The following is a 15,276-nucleotide window of genomic DNA, read 5'->3' on the forward strand; positions in this document are numbered from 1 at the left end:
AATTCATTAATTAAAGGGTCATTACCATGAGGGTGCTAGACGAGGAGGGGAGGTTTTTCTGTCTGCGTATTTGTTAGCAATGCACTTTCAGGGCATGGAAGCCACTCAGGAAGTGAGAGGTGAATGGGCTGGTGAGTTGGGTGTGGGATGAGTTGGGAACCAAACATATAGTTTCTTCCTTTCTTGTTTCCTCTTCTGTGGTGTGTCATCTATGAGAAGGCTTGTTCTCAGATTACTGTCACTGTTCTGAGGAAAAGCAGTGGGTAATTGCTTTATTTAGATGGTAATGGAGTTCTTTATGTATTTATTACCAGTGGTATTTAACTTAATAGTGGTTTTAATTGCCGGGTTGCACCAATTTGTTCACTCAAATGGGTATTTTAAAGTACCAGATACATAGTTCTTTGGAGAGTGGGAGGTGTGAAAATAGACAGTAGTGTTAGATACCATTAATTTTTGGTTGAAAGGAAGAACTATATCCTGAAACTTTCTGTGATTTTATTATGTAATAGATAAAATAAAAAATGGAAATAAAAAACAGCATCTATCTGACTGGAGTCAAAGGATGTATAATTGAGTTTTATTGTTTTCTTGTTTCATCAGATCCCAGGTGGAAAGAAGTTTGATTCTGTGGTTGTCAATGGATTTGTTTGTACCAAGAATATTGCACATAAAAAGGTAATATGATTCTTTTCAACTGTGGAGTTCAGCCTGCTATGACTTGTGCCAAGCTAATAAGTTGCAGTACCTCATCATGGACAAAAAGGAGAATGGGCATTGAGGAGCAACTTGGCAGTGTCTGCCGGGGCGCAAAATTTTGGAGTTTCAGGGCAGGTCCTCCAGAAATGATGATGATTGGGATTTGGAAATGGAGTTCATCAGAAGAAAGAAGGGGAGGGAGGTTTAGGCTTCTGGACCAGCACAATGATAGGATCCTGGTGTCATTTCTCCCCTGACCCTGCCTCAGTCTCTATTGGACTGGAGTCTTTCCAGAGGACTAGGGCTGAGCTCAGAGCTGTCACTGGTATTTTGTTATCTTTCTCACCTATCTCACCTTCAGGCCCGAGGCCACTTTCTGGGGAGTGGGGTGAAATAACTTGGTGTATTAAGGAAATGCAGAGATCCCTCGGTGCAAGATGGGAACGGGAGGGGACTGGAGGAAGCAGGCCAAGGGCTTTGTAGCCCATTAATCCTACCAGACCTGAGGCCCTGACCTAACTGTCCCCTATACCTGGGCTCCTGAGCATTAAAGAGAAAAAACCAACATGATATAGAAAAATGTTAGTTACATGCAAACAAGTGGTTAGAATAAGATGGAACTTGGAGACATTGTAGAAAATAGGTCTACCTTTCATCTACCTTTCATCTAGTGCCAATATTCCACCTTTGTGTGGAAATTACCGAAAAATCGGTACAGCGGTCTGGTAGGGTTAAGTGGCTTACACTTTATTCTGAAGGTCACTGATTCTCAAAGTGTAGTGTACATCAGGATCATGGGTGGACCTTGTTAAAAATGTAGATTCTTAAGCCCATCTCCTAAAGATTCTCACTCAGTAGGTTTAGGGTGTGGGAGGGTGGGAAATAGGGGAAGGGCGGGGTGCTGTTAAAGTAGGAATTGGTGGGGGGCTTCCCATGTCATTTGTTGATCCTTACATTTTGAGAATCCAGTGATCAACAGTAGAGTCCTCAAACCTTGCTGTGCTTCAGAATCACTAAGGAAACTTTCTGAAAATCTCTATATCCTCACCCCACCTCTGGGAATACTGATTTGGTTACAGCGAGAACTCAGGCAGATATCTAGCTTGAGGGTCTAGATGAGCTATAGCCCTGTCTTCACTTTTCTAAGCAGAGACTAATACTTTATTTTTTGTAAGGCATTAACCCTCCTGAAAATTGTTAGTCATAGTAGATAAATAAAAGTATGCCTGGATTTGATATTTCATAGCAATGATCCAAAGTCAGTATTTCTACATAGTCTTTCTAAAATAGTACATTACCCATTAAAGTAGTCCTTTAAACCAAATTAATGATCTCTGTTGAACAAAGGGGTAAGTTTGTTTCGTTCTTCCCCAGAACTGAAAATTGTATGAGGGTGTGGTAGAAGCATGCCCGAATGACTGTCTTGCCCCACTGCCCATATTTAGCTAGTCTTTCCTCTGTAGTTTCTGAAAGAGCCCTGACTGTAGTTCCCTCGCTGGCGAGTCACTGCTTTCAGGACCATTTGTCAGTTGGGAGCCTGTATGCTTAGTCAGTCTGAAACTCCACTCCATTGGAGCGTTCAGGCTTTCTGCCCGTCTTCAGTGGCATGGTTAGGGTATATTGGTTGACTCTCGGCTTCTGGGGATGCTTTAAGGTGTTTTTTTAAACTTCTTGTTACTCAATTGGCTTGCCAATATATGATGCTTTGAAATTTATTCTTTTAGAAATATATTCAGGAGGCATTTTAACTCATTTCTCCCTCCTCTAAGCCCCAGACTTGGTATCTCTTATTGCAGTGTTAGAAATAAGATAATAGTTAAGATTACAGTGGACTAGATTAAAATAGCACTAGTGAAACAGAGCCTAATTTTGTATTGCTTTGAGCTAACTTATTTGCTTTGAAAAAATATGAGTACCACAAAAGAACTAAATGAGAGTATTTTAATATAAATATAAGAGGAATTAAGAACAGAAATTTAAAGTTATGATTAAAGAAAGTCTATAAAGTACAAACTTTAAAGCTTTAACAGACTGGTGTGTTTTTTTGTTTGTTTTTTTTTGTTTTTTTTTGTAGATGAATTCTTGTATTAAAAATCCCAAAATTCTTCTATTGAAGTGTTCCATTGAGTATCTCTACAGAGAAGAAACTAAGTTTACCTGCATTGACCCTATTGTGCTGCAGGTAAGAACATCTAACTGAAACAAGAACCTAGAAGGATACTTGTGCACTGTGACACTTGCAAACTCTTACAACTCATTCCAGCTGATGAAATTTGACAGGCAAAGAAACTTGATTGCTCTTGTTTTATTTTAAACATTTATTAGAAAAGACATTTTCTTGCATTACACTTTAGAGGGTTACCAAAACCTGTCTCCTTAAAGAGTTCAAAGTGTTAAAGGGAACACATGACTTCCAGGGAATATAGGGGGGAAAAGAGTGAAAATCCATTTCCTGGTTTTCCTTCTCACTTGGGTCATTGATTTACTTTAAGGATTTCCCTATCTTACCAGGTTTCCAATGGTACTACCTGGTTTTAATACAGCCTTTCTATTCATACACCTGTTCTTAGAACATCAGTTAGTTTTATGTGCAATTAGTAAATGGGCATAATGTCAGATGGAAGTTGTGTTGGTTTCCATGTGGTTTTTCATAAGGGGGCCCAGAACGCTGTAGTTGGATTATAACCCTCAGCTCTGTGGCTACACAGGCAAAACCCTTTTGACTCTGCATTAGGAAATTAAAAGTGAGCTGCTGCTCAAAGGGCTACCTCCCAGGGAGGCGCACCCCCAGCCCTGGGTGGCTGTTACTGCTCTGCTGCTCAGAGCTCCACTGCCAGCTATGACGCTGCAGTTGCTTTTATACTTTTTGAATTTCCCCTGAGGCAGCCTCCAGCTATGCTGAGCAGCCTGCCTAGGCTGTCCAAGTTCTCTCTCAAGGTACCAATTATTATTTTTGTTAGTGCTCTGCATATGAAGTTGCATAGGTTTTAAATTTTTCTGCTCCAACCCTTTTTATCCCATCAATGGTATTAGTTTTAATTTGTGATTGTTCAAAATGGGAGACTTTCAGGAATGTATATATCTTATTATAGCAGAAACACTTACATTTGGTTCCAGAAACAATTAGGAAGAACATTACTTGAAAATTCATAGGTGATAGGCACATTTTTCAGAGAGTGGAAGGAACAGTCACTTTTGAGCTGAATCCATAGATGCCACCAGAAGGAACTGCCTTATGGTGAAAGGCACCAGGATTTATGAAACTATGAAACTCTGCTCTGTTGCTTAATGAACTCTGTTACTTTGCACCGGGCTGTTTCCTGTTTGGAATTTAGCCATGTATCAGTAAAAATGAGAGGCTTTGACCAGATATATACCACTCTTCTAGCTCTGACTCTGGATTTTCAGTGGAGAATTGAAATAAGGAATAAGGGGAAACACAATTATCATTCATGGTACTTTGATGCTGGTTTTCTGGATCTCACCGAAGGTGTCAGCAGAAGACTTTTAGGATTCGATCACAACTGCATTGATCGTAATACACATCCTGGTTGCAGAGATGGTACAATGTGTAAAATTATGCATCTTGAAATTGATGAACTAGGTAATTGAAATCCACAATATAATTTTCAAAAAAGTTTTACTTAAATTTATCTACTTTATTTTAACTCCATTCTTGCAGTCAGGTTAACAGACTAAAGTCTTTACATGCTAGAGAAGCATGCTCTGAGCAAATATGTACTTAAGAAACCTGGCTTGATTTGTATAGCCTAAAGCATCCTGTTCATAGGTGCTTTAAGACATAGTTTATAATAGCTTTAACTCCTGCCCTATTACAGTTTTCAGTTGGACTTGATAGAAAATATCAGCTGATTTGAATTTTTCCTTTCTCCCTACTCAGTTGTGGAATAACCAAATAAGCAAAGAAGCTGAAAAGTAGATAGAAGGAGGAGGATGAGAAACCAAGGACAGGGAGGAAATTAGCCTATGTCTTTACACTGTCTTCACCAGGCCCACCCTGTAATTCTCTTGCCATTGCTCTATTCCATGCTCATGACCTACCTCCTGATACTCTTTCGTTGTGGACTCGGGCCCAGGCCTCCTTTTTTTTTTTTTGTTAACATGGTGTCTAACATGTAATCATTATAGACTTAGAGGCCCGGTGCACAAAATTCATGCACTGGAGGAGGGGCGTCCCTCAGCCCAGGCTGAGCCCTCTTGCAGTCCAGCACCCCTCTGGGGATGTCTGCCTGCCAGTTTTCTTCTGACTGCTTTTAAGATGTTCTCTGCCTTTTTTTTTTTTTTTTTTTTGTGGTTTCCCTCTAATGCACCCAGGTATTAATATTCTTTCTCCTCGCAGTCTGGGATCCCTCCGGAGATGTCCGACTGCCGGCTTAGGATTGGGCCTAAGCCGGCAGTCGGACATCCCTCTCATAATCTGGGATCCCTCGCTCCTTACTGCTCGGCTCGCTGCTCCTTAGTGGCAGGCTCCTTACCGCTGAGCTTGCTGCTCCTTAGCACTGCTGCAGAGGTGGGAGAGTCTCCTGCCACCCCTGCTGTGAGCCCAGCTTTTGACTGAGCAGCGCTCCCCTTGTGGGAGTGCACTGATCACCAGGGGGCAGCTCCTGCATTGAGCATCTGCCCCTTGGTTGTCAGTGCACAGCATAGCGACTGGTTGTTCTGGTCATTCCACCATAATGTTCGCTTAGGGTTTTATTATATAGATGATTGGAGTTGGAATGGGAGGAAATGTATTTGCCATTCCTGTACCAGAGGGCAGAAACTTGAATAAAGTCACCTTATGCTTTATTGGAGCTCCACAAATAAATTACAGTTTTGTTAAGAATGGGAGAATTAGGAAATACATAATTTCTGTCAGTGAAACAGTGAGGTGAGAAGAAATATAACCGGGCAGGTTCATTGTAGTGACTAGTCTCTTCCATTGTTGGTGGCACTGACCAACCATGAGCGCAATCTTGCTCAGCAAACACTTTGGGCAGATGGGGCAGAAGTGACAAACATGCTCACAGAAGTTTTAAGAAACAATTAATGAATTGTATTGTCTTAATTCTGGTATTTATAATATTCATTTGCTTTGAAAATAAGCCTTTGTCATAAAAATTGTATTAAGAATTATGTTTTAATTTTTAACTATAACTGTTCTAGGTAGAGTATGATCTGTTGAAAGACTGAAATTAGGAAGTAGCTGAGAGTATGTTAGAGAGTTATTTATACAGATACTAAAAAAAAATAGATGCTCTGGTTAGTTTCAGAATGCAAAAAGGGGGAATGTTTATATTAAAAACACTAGAAATTGCTTTTATTTTAGGGGTCATGAGATTAGGGTTTTTTGTTTTGTTTTAACCTCTGAGAACTAGCTAATTGGATTCTTGGTTTTTATAGTACAGGTTATTAAGAATTAAAAATCTTTCAAAGTAGAACTAGTGAGTTGAAGAATGGAATTAAGCATAATCAGCAGTTTGGAAAGATGAATAATATTATTGGTTGTGTTTGAATGGACTTGCTTATAGACTTATTTATGGATGAAGAAAACTTGAACTAAGATTGATATTAATAGACAAGCCATGCTGATTTTTTAATGTGTAGATCTTGAATTGTACCAGGTGTAATATTTCTGATTTTTGTTCTTTAGGAAAGGGAGTTCTTGAAGAATTATGTTCAGCGAATAGTTGATGTTCGGCCCACCCTGGTTCTAGTAGAGAAGACGGTATCTCGGATTGCCCAGGACATGTTATTAGAACATGGCATTACTTTGGTCATTAATGTAAAATCAGTAAGTTTTCTTATTTTTCTGTTATTTTAAATCATAGCTTTTGATTGTATTTGCATGAGTGGTAGGGATGCAGGGACCACTGATTATTTGTTTCTTTGCTGACCATGTGCATTGAAAGTAGAACAGGAGGCACGACAGCTATTTCATTATTTCAGACTGGAGTTCTCAGACTGGAAGAAAGTGTGACTGATTATGTAACACTCATCATAGGCATCTGCAGGACCAAGGTGCAGTTGCCATTCATTAAGTGGAATTTGCTGGTCCCTCAGATTGGGGAATTGTACAAGCAGAAAATGTTGTCTCCCTTGACAAGTTACTCTCTTCAGATAGAGGCCAGTTCCAGAAGTCCCCGCCCCTAACAGCATTCTGTGCCAGTGAATGATGCTTACATGCCTTTTGATAATGTTCTCAGTATAAGTATGGTTTATTTTATTGTTATTCCTAAGCAACTATGTGTAGACTAATCTAGGGTTAGAAAGGGTCATATAAGTATAAAATTAAGGAAATTCATTGTAAAAGTTATTTAAAAAATGTTCTATTACTTTTCCAGATTAAATTTACTAAGAATTGTTTTTCTCTGATTTTGTAATAAAATGCTTTTCTGTGTTCTAGCAAGTTTTAGAACGTATCAGTCGGATGACCCAAGGTGATTTAGTGATGTCGATGGACCAGCTGCTTACAAAACCTCACCTGGGCACCTGTCACAAATTTTATATGCAAATATTTCAGTTGCCTAATGGTGAGTGATCTTTTTTTTAAATCTTTATTGTTGAAAGTATTACGTATGTCCCCCTTTTTCCCCCCATTGACCCCTTCTAGCCCGCTGGTGAGTGTTCTTTAGCATAGATTCACCTGAGATTGGGACCTGAGGATATTAGTAACCTCATCAGTACTTCAGTGTTCACTTAGTAAGAAATACCTATTAGCATTGGTTAAATGAGGATAGGCCACTGTGACCTTTTTCCTTGTAGATGTTGTGAATTCATTCTGTCTGAACTTCTGGATTTCCACCTACTCTTAACTTTTTGTTTGTTTATTTGTAGAACAAACGAAAACACTGATGTTTTTTGAAGGCTGTGCACAGCACCTGGGCTGCACAATCAAGCTTAGAGGAGGCTCTGATTATGAGTTGGCTCGAGTTAAGGAGATCCTAATATTTATGATCTGTGTAGCTTACCATTCTCAGCTCGAAATCTCCTTCCTCATGGATGAATTTGCTATGCCTCCTACGTTGACACAAAACGCTTCCTTTCATTCTCTGATTGAGGGACAGGAGGATGAAGGGGCTGCACAAGAGCCATTCAGCGGAAGTCCCCTCCCCCGAGAGCCTGACTTGCCGTCGGAGTTTCTGCCCTGTGATGGTAGCAGTCTGCTGGAGTCCGGGCTTGTGTTTGAGAAGGGTGACCAGGAGAGTGACAGTGTCCCACAGGACGCTGCCCCCGTGAAGCACCAGGAGTACGCCACGGCCCCTTGCCCGGCAGGCGTCCCCTGTGCGCTCTTTCCATCCGTACCCGAATCACTGTTGCTGCTCCATGTGGACGAGCAGCAGGGTGCCCCAGGCACTGAGCAGCCGGAGACTTTGCAGCAAACAGATGAGCTAGAGGATCCCAAAAGCCAGATGAAAGCCTTCAGAGACCCGCTGCAGGATGACACCGGACTCTATGTTACAGAGGAAGTCACCTCTTCGGAAGATAAACTAAAGACCTATTCTTTGGCCTTTAAACAGGAATTGAAAGATGTGATCCTCTGTATCTCCCCAATCATCACATTCCGGGAGCCCTTCCTTCTCACTGAGAAGGGGATGAGATGCTCTACCCGAGATTATTTTGCCGAGCAGGTTTACTGGTCTCCTCTTCTCAATAAAGAGCTCAAAGAAATGGAGAGCAGGCGGAAGAAGCAGCTGCTCAGGGACCTCTCCGGCCTCCAGGGGATGAACGGCAGCGTTCAGGCCAAGTCCATTCAGGTCTTGCCCTCGCATGAGCTCGTGAGCACTAGGATCGCCGAGCATCTGGGTGGCAGCCAGAGTCTGGGCAGAATGCTGGCCGACTATCGGGCCAGAGGAGGCAGGATTCAGAAAAGTTCAGACCCTTTTGCTTATTCAAAGGATGCATCAGGTACTCCAAGTGTCAAATCAGGAAGCAGAACTGAGGGTGATGAAGAGAAAGGCTTAATTCCAAGTGACGCAGTGTGGTCATCAAAGGTGAGCAAGCGCACTTTGGCTGCTTGTGTAAATTTAGAATGTGCTGGAAACTGTTACGGCAGGGTGAAAAAAAAGCAAGTATGACAAATTGCATGCAGATTTATTTCTTTCTTTTATGCCTTTTTTGGTGTCAGGTTTATTGACTTATATGTTGCTTTAAAATGTATGAAGTAGGAATATAATGCAATGAAGCTATGTTTTGATAAAAATGGGATGAGCTCATGATAAACTAGGGAGAGTGAGGGACGGGGAGTGTGGAGCTGCTTAAACATTTTGGCAGGAGGACTTGGGTATGGTGTGGGTTGGTAGTGAGCGATGGAAGGTTATTTTAGGAAATGGATGTGTTTTTAAAAAAATATTAGATTTGTTCATTTATAAACATGAAACACCTTATATTGTTATTTAATTATGGCAGTACCCTTTATCTTTACATTTTAAAAAAAATTGAGGGCAAATTATGGAAGATTCATTCATGAGCACATTATTGATAATGGTAGCAATAAAACTAATGAACAAATCCATCTCTAGATAAGGAAATGCAGTTGTTTAATAAAATGCATGGAAGCGCCAGATAATAATGCTATACCATGTTTTATTTGTGAGGTTGGCTGAAAGGAAAGTGGTAAGAGCCATGGTTAATGAGGTACAGAAAGTACTTATAATAAACTTTATATAAAACTAGAGGCCCGATGCATGAAATTTGTGCAAGAGTAGGCCTTCCTTCCCCTGGCTGCCGGCACTGGCTTCCCTCTGGCCGCCAGCAGGCACCCAGGACCCAGACTTCCCTTGCAGCCCCAGCTTTGTCCGGAAGGTTGTCCGGAAGGACGTCCGGTCTAATTAGCATATTACATTTTTATTATAGATCCTGTTTATATACATTTATGTAATTTATACAGAAATAAGGAGGTCTCTGTTAATTTACATGAGCATGCATATACCTTGGATTCAGGATTCCTATCTTTTATAACTGATTCCTATACTAATAAGTAAGCGTTTTGTATAAGGATGCTTACGATTTATTAGAATGTCTGTACAAGGATATTTTTACATAATTTGAGGCATAATTTATAGTTGTTTGCAATAAAAAGAATGAATTGGATCTTATTTAATGGCCCAGATAGAACCTATGGTATGCTTTCAAGTGTTAAAAGGCAAGTTGTATTTTAATAGATGTAGCATCATCCCATTTTTATAAAAACAATCCCCAGTGTATACTTACGTGGGGGTTTCTGTGTGTATATGAGTGTGAGCTAGTGGCAAGAATGTCTTTAACCATATGGTCAGGTTTGCCCATTGGTGGGGATCAGGTGGCCTCAAAGGAGGAGAGGCTTTATGTATTCCATGGACTTTTCCATCTACCTCTGTATTATCTGAATTCAACAGAGAGTGGGCATTACTTCTGAAATGATCAAAAACAGGTGTAAAGTACAAATAAGCAAATACCTTGGTATTTAAATATCTGTATGTCTCAAATTGATGTTATATCCAGCCATTAGTTCAGACTGTTTCGTATTTAATTAACTATATATTTCCAAAACAATTTAATGCTATTTTGTAAAAATAAATAGTATTTAAGATTAAACAAACTATTTAGACAACCATTTGTATTTTTAACTTGAACTTTTTGGATTGTTTTATCACAAAAACTAACAGCTCTTCTTTATATTTAGTTTCTTTTAAATCTTCAGCAGAACCCTACAGATAGAAGGCTTTCAGAATTGAGTGGGATGTGTTAGGCTTTAGAAGCGAGCACTGGGCCTGGAGTGTGTTATGACTTGTGGGCGCTCATCCTCTCCTCCTGCAGGTGGACTGCCTGAGCCCCGTCAACCACCAGAGGCTGTGCGTGCTCTTCAGCAGCTCCTCCGCCCAGTCCAGCAACGCCCCCAGTGCCTGCGTCAGTCCTTGGTAGGATTCCTGTCCCCTTGCACCATTGCACTTTACCTGAGAACAGAATTCAGTAACTTTAAGTAAAATTCAGCCCTGGAGTCTGTTTTTAGGTACATGACATGCTGATGGTCATATATGAGTTGATAGAACTTCTAAAACTTGTGAGTTAAATATGAAATTTCTGTTTGTTCATGGCTAGAAGTGAATGAGAATATCTTAAGTAAGAGTGAACAGAATGCGAGTCTGAAAGAGAAGTTTGTTATTATAAAAGTGAGGAAGTAGATACAAAAGCTACTTTCCAGCCTTTTGACGATAATGTAATTTAGGCAGGTTGTCCTTTAGGCATTATTTTTATAAAAACAGTCTTTGCCTTGAGTTTTATTCCAAAACTTAATTCTAAGTAGATTGATAGAAACATGTTTTATAACTTTTATATATATCTATATCTATATCTATATCTATATCTATATCTATACACACACACACACACATAATAAAAGCCGAATATGTTAAGTGTCCAATCGATGGTCGGCCATTCAACCAATCAAAGCGTAATATGCTAATGATATGTTAAGGCTGCTCAACTGCTCACTATGACATGGACTGACCACTAGGGGGCAGACAGTTGACCAGTCGCTATGACGTGCATTGACCACCGGGGCAGACACTCTGACTGGTAGGTTAGTTTGCTGCTGGGGTCTGGCTGATTGGGACTGAGTGAGATGGGCTGGACACACCCTGGAGCCCTCCCACGGTCCCTCCCCAGCTGGCCAACCTCCATGTCTCTCCCCAGCCCCGATCTGTGCACCACTGGGGTCCCTCTGCCTGGTCTGCGCCCTCTTGCAATCTGGTACCTCTCAGGGGATGTTGGAGAGTTAGTTTCAGCCCGATCCCACAGGGGAAGCGCTGCTCAGCCAGAAGCTGGGCTCACGGCTGGCAAGTGCAGCGGCGATGGCAGGAGCCTCTCCTGCCTCCGCGGCAGTTGGACATCCCCTGAGGGCTGCAAGAGGGCACAGTCTGGGCTGAGGGGACCCCCCCTCCCACCCCAGTGCAGGAATTTCATGTACTGGGCCTGTAGTATATTTATATATAAATGATTTGTTTGAAATGATAGTCCCAAAGCCTAGTTATTACATAGTTATCTTTAATTTTAAAAATACTGTGGAACGTAACTGCTTGTTTTTGGAGCACTGTTTCCATGACAAAATGTGTCTCATATCTTCACTTTGGACACCAGAAACACCTATTTCTGCCAGTGAGACCAGGGATTCTTCTAGTATCAGCAGGTGACGGGCTGAGAGAGGCAGGGAATGTTCTCTCCAGGTGTCTGGACTCCTTAGGTCAAGGATTGAATAAGATGGGGGCTTCCACACTGGTCAGCTAACCTCCTGTGGGCGTTTATAAATTAAAGTGAGGAATGGCTCTCCTGGAGGAATTTGAGCTGCGGTTCACCAAGCTCAGTAAGGGTGGACTAGAGAGCAGGAGACAGGATCCCATTTTGTGTTGACAGGGCTTATGGCTTTGTAAAAGAGACGTGTACTCATTTAATATTATAATCATCCTGATTAAATAGTTTCATAAGATACTAATGGACTGGGCGTGGATAAGATGCTGAAGTGTAGCTAGTCCAAACTCATTTTATCAGCTGAGGCAAAACCTGTTCTGTAACAAGAGAATATTACCTGCATCAGTACTATATCATAAGCACATCTAGTAGACAGTGTGTCTCATGAAATCTTTGCTGTGTGCTAAGTCTCATGATAGGTTACTAAAAGTGATCTCTTTCTTTAGGATTGTAACAATGGAGTTTTATGGAAAGAATGATCTTACATTAGGAATATTTTTAGAGAGATACTGTTTCAGGTAAGAATATATTTTCACTTTATGTTCCACTTGTGCTTTTTTGATGCCCGGAATTTCAACCTAAAACATAAACATGAGTTTGTTGTAGCGTGGCCTTCACTTTCATGCCACATGCAAAGAAGTAGTCTATTCCATACAGTATCCGGGGTGTCTTATCCAGTTCATTCCTCAGATCTTTGCCCATCTAATTATCCTGCCAACCCTATGACTTTTTTTTTTTTTAGGATTTGTGTTTTTACAGTAATTCCAGTGAGAAGCAAAAGAAGCATAGGATCTCAGGTTAAGCCTTAGTGCTATCACCTGCTATTTATATTTCAAAGAGCAAGTAATTTGATCTTTACCAGCCCCCTTTATAGGGAATAACAAGCTCCAGAAATGGAAGGAGTTTTAGAAATGCTCAGCACATAGAAGGTGCTTACCAAATGGATTGTAGTTGAAGGCAGGATGTTCAGCTATCGGCCCAAGCAGTGCTTTTAAGTGGAGACCCACAGACGGTCCACCAATCATTCTTACTCTAGAGAGGACGCTGCACTTTCTCGACAGTGGATTTGACTGTATTATGCATTACACATTGCTTTTCAGTTTTATGGCTAATGTGAGGACTTCCTTTTTTGTCAAAGGTCTTCTTACCAGTGTCCTAGCATGTTCTGTGATACTCCCATGGTGCATCATGTCCGGCGCTTTGTCCATGGCCAAGGCTGTGTGCAGATCATCCTGAAGGAGCTGGATTCTCCAGTACCTGGATATCAACATACAATTCTCACCTATTCCTGGTGCAGGATCTGCAAACAGGTAAATGGACCCTGTGGCTATATTTCATAGGGTATTTACTTCTTTATTGTATAGTTCTTTTTTGTGAGGGAAGGTGGTCTGTTATGTTGAATGTGTTATTTGTCATTGGGCTCGTATTTATTTACCTTCTAGTGCTGTATGTTCCATTTCATGTTTGTTTCTTGAAGATTCTATTTTAGAATTTATCGGTCATTATGAACAATATAGGTACCTTGTCTAGTAAAATATATGGAGATTATGTCTTGACAGTTCTCAGTTATGTTTGTTTATTCATTCAGCAAATACAGAGTTGGCACTATCTATGTTCCCGATACTATGTTAGGCCCTAGGAATGAAAAAGAGCAATGTACAAGGACTCCTTGTTCTCTAGGGGAGGTGACAGACTGGTAGCTGTTTGTATGCTGGGATGTTTGTGTAAGTTGGAGCCTATAGCCACATTTCTACAGATGAGGCCATGTTTAAATTCATCTCCACTGGTTTTTCACGTACATTCTTAAGAAAAGAACAACGTGTCTTTTTCCTTTGGGGTGTGTGTGTGTATTTTATAACTCCAGAGGAAGTATTTGGTGTCAATATTGGTTTTAATATATACTTTTAATCCAAATTGTTTGCATTGAGCATGTGCCAAATTTAACTTCATTGGTACCTTTAGTGGCTTATTTTGGAGTGTGCTTTGGAAGGCACATGTGGGAATTCCAGGTAAATTGACAGTCTGATCTACACTGATGTCAGTGGTTGAGGAGGGCAGAATTGGTTAGTTCCTTTTGCAGTAGCAAGCAGACAGCCATGATATCATTCCTTGCAATATTCAGTCTTACCTTAAAAAAATTTTTTTTTGATTGTTTTCAGAGAGGAAAGGAGAGGGAGAAAGAGATAGAAACATCAGTGATGAGAGAGAATCATTGATCAGCTGCTTCCTGCATGCCCCCTACTGGGGATTGAGCCCACAACCCTAGCAATTGCTCTGACGGGGAATTGAACTGTGACCTGGTTCATAGGTCCAAGCTCAGTCACTGAGCCACACCGGCCAGGCACAGTCTTACTTAAAAATGGGCAAAAGGCATGATAAAGCAACTTAATACAAATGGCCAGTAGTTTGTGAAAATAAATTTTGCATATTAGTAATCAAAGAAGTATAAGTAAAAACCAGTGAGGTGTGTTTCTATTTTTGTTCTTAAGAAATCACATTTCAAAGGTTTGTAATTCCTGGCATTGGTAAGAGAGTGGGGAATTGGTACTCGGATCCTGTTCGAGGTTGTGTAAACTAGGAGTCCTGTTTTGGAAAACAGTCTTTCAAAATGTGGCAAAGACTGTAAATGTCCATGTTCTTTGAATACTACTTTCATTCATTTATTCCAAGGAGATAATTATGGGTATGTATACGTATTTATATACAAGGAAGTTTATTAGAGCCTCATCAAAATAAAGAACAACTTGTAAATGACTTAAATGCCCATCAGTAAGGATTGGTTAATATATCCACATAATGGGATATTCTGCAGCCATTAAAAATCAAGTAGTAAAAGAGTATTTGATGTGGGAACATATTTATGGTCCATTGCTAGGTAAAAAAAAAAAAAGATAAGATTATGAAACTAACTGCAGGAAATAATTTTTATATTGATATTGGTGGTTGGGTTACTGGTGATGCCGCTCTTCCCAGTCATCCCTAACTCCACCCACCTTTTAACATTTTTTTCTTTTTCTAAGTTTTTGTAGTCAGAATATCCTAGATTTATATTAAAAAAAAGAAAATACATATTTTTTAAAAAGAGATTCTTAATATGTGATTAGATAACAAATGATTTATGCTAAATTTCAGGTAACACCAGTTGTTGCTCTTTCCAATGAATCCTGGTCCATGTCATTTGCAAAATACCTTGAGCTTAGGTTTTATGGGCACCAGTACACTCGTAGAGCCAATGCTGAGCCATGCGGGCACTCCATCCACCATGATTATCACCAGTATTTCTCCTATAACCAGATGGTGGCATCTTTCAGGTAAGAAGTCAGAGCGGCCTTCTACGCACTCACGTACTCC

At 40.4% G+C, this 15,276-nt stretch overlaps 1 protein-coding gene across 9 annotated transcripts in view; it reads left to right on the top strand.

Moving 5' to 3' along the window:
- Positions 1–15,276, top strand: part of PIKFYVE (phosphoinositide kinase, FYVE-type zinc finger containing) — a 74,057-nt gene that overhangs the window by 38,177 nt on the left and 20,604 nt on the right. For 8 of the 9 annotated variants that reach the window (XM_070421999.1, XM_070421994.1, XM_070422001.1 and 5 more), the window contains 9 exons: positions 604–678; positions 2,774–2,881; positions 6,353–6,493; positions 7,106–7,232; positions 7,537–8,693; positions 10,498–10,598; positions 12,372–12,443; positions 13,064–13,235; positions 15,058–15,236. In XM_070421999.1, the coding sequence (XP_070278100.1) occupies positions 604–678; positions 2,774–2,881; positions 6,353–6,493; positions 7,106–7,232; positions 7,537–8,693; positions 10,498–10,598; positions 12,372–12,443; positions 13,064–13,235; positions 15,058–15,236 (2,132 nt within the window). The remainder of the gene's footprint in view (positions 1–603; positions 679–2,773; positions 2,882–6,352; positions 6,494–7,105; positions 7,233–7,536; positions 8,694–10,497; positions 10,599–12,371; positions 12,444–13,063; positions 13,236–15,057; positions 15,237–15,276) is intronic. The other variant, XM_070421998.1, reaches the window with a different exon arrangement.

This window comes from Myotis yumanensis, unplaced genomic scaffold (assembly GCF_028538775.1).
Source record: "Myotis yumanensis isolate MYYU_CA2020_CCGP unplaced genomic scaffold, mMyoYum1.0.hap1 SCAF_8, whole genome shotgun sequence".
In the NCBI taxonomy this organism is placed as follows: Eukaryota; Metazoa; Chordata; class Mammalia; order Chiroptera; family Vespertilionidae; genus Myotis; species Myotis yumanensis.